The sequence below is a fragment of the Osmerus mordax genome, chromosome 12, assembly GCF_038355195.1.
Source record: "Osmerus mordax isolate fOsmMor3 chromosome 12, fOsmMor3.pri, whole genome shotgun sequence".
Taxonomy (NCBI): Eukaryota; Metazoa; Chordata; class Actinopteri; order Osmeriformes; family Osmeridae; genus Osmerus; species Osmerus mordax.
This window is the reverse complement of record NC_090061.1, coordinates 5,859,329-5,865,861: the sequence shown is the minus strand read 5'-3', so window position 1 is coordinate 5,865,861 and position 6,533 is coordinate 5,859,329. Positions and strand designations below refer to the sequence as shown.

Genomic DNA, 6,533 nt, shown 5'->3' with positions numbered 1-6,533 from the left:
AACTACCCCTTATCCAAAAACATCGCTTTCAAGCGATGTTCATCCCGACACACAACATTGCGACAAAAACGGATCAATATGTTTCGTTTATAAAGAAGATAAGGTGGCGCATGGTTTTAGTGGTTGCTGCCGTTTCAGTTTACATTTTCTAAGTAGACTAAATAGGCAACTTCGAGTAGGCTACATCAAAAATTGTATTATGATTTACAAGACAATAACACATAAAAGAGACTGAATACATTTTACAGGGTGGCACATTGTGGCACACTTTTACATTGCTAAAGGAAAACAGCGCACTCCAGTGGCCATTGATAAACAAAGCATGAACTTTTATTGTAGTAACAGCCTTTCAAACAAGTCATGATCATCACAACATTAGCCTACATCACATGCCAGTAGAGAGAATAAATGAGACTGAATATAAAAAGGTTTGCAGTATAGCCAAAATATCCAGCAATTATTCTCCTATTCTCATAATCATAAGGATTGAAGCTTAGGAGAAACTTTAGAAGCCTTGAGTTTTGAACCACTGTGACCGGGCCACCACGTCATTGGAATAGTCATCCCCGGTGGTGCCCACATCCATACGCTCATAGGTTTGGACATTTTTGGCCCCTGCATTGTAGGCCGATATTCCCCCTGAAAAAGAAAATTGATTATGTGGTTACTAAAATCAAAGAAATATGTATTTCTTCAAAATAGAAAGACTTTGGGCTTTTTGTAAAAAACCTACACTGAGCATACATGCATTATGACACACAGTTGCCATTCTTATTCAGTTCTGGACCTACAATCTGTCCTATCACTTTCTAGTGACATTGCAGAACAAGAAAAGGGGAACTAAGACTCAAAGTACCCTTCAGCTGGTGTTCCTTTGGCCATTTAGGGAACTTCTTCTGGATTGTGTTGATAAAATCAACAAGAATCCCTGTTGCCTGGTTCACATGCTCCTTGCTGTCCCACTCGCCAACTAGCTTATGGAAACGCTTGTCGACCTGTCGAAACAAGAGGTTTACCACGCATTTATAGTACAAGGTACAGCATAGTTGGAGAATGATTCATAAATGTGTCTCCTATGGAGGGAAAGTAGCATGAAAGGCTAGATTAGTCTGTTTCTTTTTACTGTGTGATTGAGTCAATTCTATAAATTCTATGTATTACTAATAACAACAATAATCATAGTTATTATAAATCTATTCTACCATCTACCTTCTATTAGCCTTTCAGACACACAAAGTGTATTCAGCCTTCTCATATATGTATTGTGTTTGTATTTACTCTATTCTACAATACGGTGACAGTTATTTTCTTGCAGAGCCTGTGTGCAGATGCAAGTCCTTAGTACGCACTTGCATAAGACCAAAGCCGTTGCCATGGTCTCCCCAGCCGTTGACCAGAGCAGCACCGGCTCGGGACTCCCTGGACATGATTCCAGCTATGATGGCCGGATCCAGGCCTTTTGAATGGCCCACCGTTTGCACCATGCTCTTGTACTGGGTCATTCTCTTCATATCATGCTCCGCCATCTTGTGGGATGCCTCCACCCCTGAGAGGCATTTTGGAAATTTTTACTGAAGAGATTTGTGTTGATACTCCTATTTTCATAGCAGGAATTGAAGTGCATACAGCTTGTTGAGATTAAGCAACACACACACACACACCTTTGACAGTCAGCTTGTCTTGTTTGGCAGTTTTCTCTGAAGCGCCACTGGTCTCCACTTTCATGATGTCGCCAAAAAGACTAGCTAAAATAGGAACAGAAGAGTTCACACGTTTCCTGTATTCATTTTAAACAACTTTGAACAGGCTTTCAACATACACAACGCTGTATGGCAAAATATGATAAATAAGTTAATTTACTAGAATGGCAAATGCTACAGGTTCCTGTGTCCTAACAGCAGATAACTCACCCATGTTCCTTTTTCTTTGGGGATTTTCTTGATATGTAGGTTCATCAAAACCTGCGCTTGTTTAAAGAAATCAGGCGTGCCCCTGGACACTGTTGCGACAGGCAGAGAAGGGCTTGTCTAGATGCTTCTCAACAGAACACAACGCCTATCCCATTAAAGCCATTAATTTCATAGCAGGAATTGAAGTGCATACAGCTTTGTTGAGATTAAGCAACACACACACACACCTTTGACAGTCAGCTTGTCTTGTTTGGCAGTTTTCTCTGAAGCACCACTGGTCTCCACTTTTATGATGTCGCCAAAAGACTCGCTAAAATAGGAACAGAAGAGTTCACACGTTTCCTGTATTCATTTTGAACTTAGTGAAGAAGTAAACAACTTTGAACAGGCTTTCAACATACACAACGCTGTATGGCAAAATATGATAAATATGTTAACATATTTTACATACAGGTTCCTGTGTCTTAACAGCAGAAAATAACTCACCCATCTTACTTTCTCTTTGGGGGTTTTCTTGATATGCAGGTTCCTCAAAACCTGTGCCAGTCTAAATAAGGCGTGCCCATGGACACTGTTGCAACAGGCAGAGGAGGGCTTGACCAGAAACTGCTCACCAGAACACAACATAGCCTATTCCATTAAAGCCCAGGACAGTGCAGCACAGCAGATCACAATACATTTACTGTAACTGGCTGTTCGACTGTTTTCTCATCTATAAACTACTTTGACTTGGTTCCTCCCTCAAAGCAGGTGTGTAGGTATAACCAGAGCCTGTCTACGGAGAGCCTGTCCACACCCTATTAAACCCCATTCTACCGAATTTGGTTGCAGTTCCACCAGAATTCCACTGGGGGTGATCGCGAGCGAGTGCAAAAGGAATGGGAGTCTATGAAGCTAAACAGCTAAATTTGTCTCTTTCGCCTGATTGTCGTTGAGAAATCTCAGATTTGACTGTAGTTTTTGCATGTTCAACATGGATTATAGGTCGAAAGTTGAATGAACGAGTACTTATGTCCTTTCTATTTCTTACAGGGTGAGTCGTTTTTGTCCATAACACGCTAGCATTCTGCTCATGAATGCTGATTGGTTAGTGAAGGACTGACTACGACCAGAGATCCCGCTTTATGGTATCCTAACCAGAATGTCAGAGCATAAGCAACATTAGCAACAACATTAGCAAACCAAAATTCTTTCTAGCATGTGTATTGACATAGAGAGCCTATTGTAGATTCCTCGAGAGAAAAAAGGAAGTGACCAGAGTTTGCCGTAAAGCAGTATCTCTGGTGGTTCGATATGTGACGTCATTGACATTTTAAAAGGCTTTTTAAGAAAGAAAAAAAGCAACTTAAAAAAAATCTAACACCCAGCAGTGTGTCTTTTTTTTGCCTCCCCTTTTGAATTCAACATTCAAATTACTAGACAAAAAATATATATCCTGAGAAAATTGGATTTTGAGGGGACATAGATATATGGGTATAGCTCCATAGACCTCCAATTCATTCTGCACTCGCCCGTTAGCGCCTTCATATGGAACTAGAGAACTGCAACCAGTTCAGAACCCGGAAGTTTCCCGAGAGTGGCAGTTCTCCTATGATATGGTTCTCCCCATATTAGACATTCGCTGGTATATCAAAGGACACATAAACCAGACGCAATGTTTTGAAGGAAATTTCACTTTCTAACTCAATCCTAAAAACGCTTAACAGCTTATTTCACATCAGGCTTGTGATGAACAGGAATAGGTCCTTTTGTGTTGTTGAGTTATGCCTACTCTTTTCTACCATATTTCTAGACAGACTAGGCTATTTTGTATTCAGGTGTCTTTGCCGTCATATCTCAAAATCAGCTCCTGTTTCGTTTCCTTTGTTTTAGCGCTGCCCTTTCAGTTTTAAATTTTCTAAGAAAAGTAGGCTGAATGCTTCAAGTAGGCTACATCACAAATTGTATTATGATTTACAAGGCAATAACACATTTTAGAGAGAATACATTTTAAAGGGTGGCACATTGTGGCACACTTTTACATTGATAAAGGAAAACAGCGCACTCCAGTGGCCATTGATAAACAAAGCATGATCTTTTATTGTGGGAAAAGCCTTTCAAATGAGTCATGATCATCACAACATTAGCCTACATCACATGCCAGTAGAGAGAATAAATGAGACTGAATATAAAAATGTTTGCAGTAAAGCCAACATATCCAGCAATTATAAGGACTGAAGCTTATGAGAAACTTTAGAAGCCTTGAGTTTTGAACCACTGTGACCGGGCCACCACATCATTGGAATAGTCATCCCCGGTGGTGCCCACATCCATACGCTCATAGGTTTTGACATTTTTGTCATCTATATTGTAGGCTGATATTCCCCCTGAAAAAAATAGATAGTTACTAAAATCAAAGAAATATATATTTCTTCAAAACAGAAAGACTTGGGGCTTTTTGTAAAAAAAAAAAAACTACACTGATCATACATGCATTATGACACACATTGGCCATTCTTATTTAGTTCTGGACATACAACCTGTCCAATCACTTTCTAGTGACATTGCAGAACAAGAAAAGGGGAACTAATACTCAAAGTACCTTTCAGCTGGTGTTCCTTTGGCCATTTAGGGAACTTCTTCTGTATTTTGTTGATAAAATCAACAAGAATCGCCGTTGCCTGGTTCACATGCTCCTTGCTGTCCCACTCGGCAACTATCTTATGGAAACGTTTGTCGACCTGTGGAAACAAGAGGTTTACCACGCATTTATAGTACAAGGTACAGCATAGTTGGAGAATGATTCGTAAATGTGTCTCCTATGGAGGGAAAGTAGCATGAAAGTCTAGATTAGTCTGTTTATTTTTACTGTGTGCTTGAGTCAATTCTATAATTGGGTGTGCATGCCATCGGCAAGAGAACAACCTTTGTTCTCTCACATATGGACCTTAGTACATACTTGCATAAGACCAAAGCCGTTGCCTTGGTCTCCCCAGCCGTTGACCAGAGCAACACCGGCTCGGGACTCCCTGGACATGATTCCAGCTATGATGGCCGGATCCAGGCCTTTTGAATGGCCCACCGTTTGCACCATGCTCTTGTACTGGGTCATTCTCTTCATATCATGCTCCGCCATCTTGTGGGATGCCTCCACCCCTGAGAGGCATTTTGGACATTTTTACTGAAGAGATTTGTGTTGATACTCCTATTTTCATAGCAGGAATTGAAGTGCATACAGCTTGTTGAGATTAAGCAACACACACACACCTTTGACAGTCAGCTTGTCTTGTTTGGCAGTTTTCTCTGAAGCGCCACTGGTCTCCACTTTCATGATGTCGCCAAAAAGACTAGCTAAAATGGGAACAGAAGAGTTCACAAGTTTCCTGTATTCATTTTTAACTTAGTAAATAAGTAAACAACTTTGAACAGGCTTTCAACATACACAACGCTGTATGGCAAAATATGATAAATAAGGTAATTTACTAGAATGGCAAATGCTACAGGTTCCTGTGTCCTAACAGCAGATAACTCACCCATGTTCCTTTTTCTTTGGGGATTTTGTTGATATGTAGGTTCATCAAAACCTGCGCCCATTTATATATAGTATAAAAAAATCAGGCGTGCCCATGGACACTGTTGCGACAGGCAGGGAGGAGGGCTTGGCCAGATGCTGTTCAACCAACCGCCACCAGTGCCTGACTAGCCTTCTTGTGGGTTAATGAGTCTGAAGAACTGGGTTGGGTGGACTCGGTAGATGGAGGCAGTGGCGTGTGTCTTCTTCCTCAACTCTTGCTTTTTTCAAATAACACATTAAAGAAACTTGTTTAGCCATTATTGTGGCGATGTTAGCCTAATACATTGGCTAAAAAGCTGCTAGCAAAGTTAGCTGGCTAAAGCCTTTAGTAAAGGCCGCCCAGAGAATCTTTCTGTCGGAACCCCTGGCAACCATAGCAACCAATTACGTTCCGGAGGCTTCCTACAACTTGCTTCAACAGTTCCATTTTATTCGGAAAACAAATTAAACACACACACCAGTCAACAACAAATCAGGTTTATAAATATATTTTCTTAAATACATTTGAATAATAAAAATAAACTAAAAATGTATTTTGATCAAACATGCCTGGGCGGGCCAGTGAGTAATGTGGGCCAGTGCCTCCCTGGCCCATTACTGTAACTGTCTACGCGCCTGGTTCAACCAACTGCCACCAGCGCCTGACTAGCCTTCTTGTGGGTTAATGAGTCTGAAGAACTGGGTTTGGTGGACTCCGTAGATGGAGACAGTGGCGTGTCTTCTTCCTCAACTCTTGCTTTTTTTCAAATAACACATTAAAGAAACTTGTTTAGCCATTATTGTGGCGATGTTAGCCTAATACATTGGCTAAAAAGCTGCTAGCAAAGTTAGCTGGCTAAAGCCTTTAGTAAAGGCCGCCCAGAGAATCTTTCTGTCGGAACCCCTAGCAACCATAGCAACCAATTACGTCCCGGAGCCTTCCTACAACTTGCTTCAACAGTTCCATTTTATTCGGAAAACAAATTAAACACACACACCAGTCAACAACAAATCAGGTTTATAAATATATTTTCTTAAATACATTTGAATAATAAAAATAAACCAAAAATGTATTTTGATCAAACATGCCT

The 6,533-nt window shown here is 40.6% G+C and overlaps 2 protein-coding genes across 4 annotated transcripts; both read right to left on the bottom strand.

Annotated features, from left to right (window-relative positions):
* Positions 1 to 304: 304 nt before the first annotated feature.
* LOC136953752 (lysozyme g-like) lies at positions 305 to 2,600 on the bottom strand. Of its 3 annotated transcripts, none has more exons than XM_067247153.1 (7): positions 2,397 to 2,600; positions 2,138 to 2,220; positions 1,911 to 2,055; positions 1,662 to 1,745; positions 1,350 to 1,546; positions 857 to 995; positions 305 to 639 (listed from the first exon to the last, which is right to left on the bottom strand). In XM_067247153.1, exons 3-7 carry the CDS (start codon positions 1,912 to 1,914, stop codon positions 506 to 508), a joined length of 558 nt encoding a protein of 185 aa, XP_067103254.1. In that variant the 5' UTR covers positions 1,915 to 2,055; positions 2,138 to 2,220; positions 2,397 to 2,600; the 3' UTR covers positions 305 to 505. The 3 variants fall into 3 exon arrangements, with proteins under 3 accessions (XP_067103254.1, XP_067103255.1, XP_067103253.1); XM_067247154.1 differs by having other exon boundaries at positions 1,911 to 1,999; positions 2,397 to 2,506; XM_067247152.1 differs by having other exon boundaries at positions 1,911 to 2,034; positions 2,397 to 2,505.
* Positions 2,601 to 4,142: 1,542 nt separating this feature from the next.
* Positions 4,143 to 5,480, bottom strand: LOC136953753 (lysozyme g-like). Its single transcript, XM_067247155.1, has 5 exons — positions 5,423 to 5,480; positions 5,157 to 5,240; positions 4,849 to 5,045; positions 4,492 to 4,630; positions 4,143 to 4,276 (listed from the first exon to the last, which is right to left on the bottom strand). Exons 1-5 carry the CDS (start codon positions 5,424 to 5,426, stop codon positions 4,143 to 4,145), a joined length of 558 nt encoding a protein of 185 aa, XP_067103256.1. The 5' UTR covers positions 5,427 to 5,480.
* Between the last annotated feature and the right edge of the window lie 1,053 nt (positions 5,481 to 6,533).

What these genes read in the sequence shown, in the direction of transcription:
- LOC136953753 (XM_067247155.1), bottom strand. An exon ending in ACGGCTTTGGTCTTATGCAA is followed by an intron (nt 4,631 to 4,848) that starts GTATGTACTAAG and finishes TTGTTTCCACAG; the next exon opens with GTCGACAAACGTTTCCATAA. An exon ending in AAAGGAACACCAGCTGAAAG is followed by an intron (nt 4,277 to 4,491) that starts GTACTTTGAGTA and finishes TATTTTTTTCAG; the next exon opens with GGGGAATATCAGCCTACAAT.
- LOC136953752 (XM_067247153.1), bottom strand. An exon ending in ACGGCTTTGGTCTTATGCAA is followed by an intron (nt 996 to 1,349) that starts GTGCGTACTAAG and finishes TTGTTTCGACAG; the next exon opens with GTCGACAAGCGTTTCCATAA. An exon ending in AAAGGAACACCAGCTGAAGG is followed by an intron (nt 640 to 856) that starts GTACTTTGAGTC and finishes TTTCTTTTTCAG; the next exon opens with GGGGAATATCGGCCTACAAT.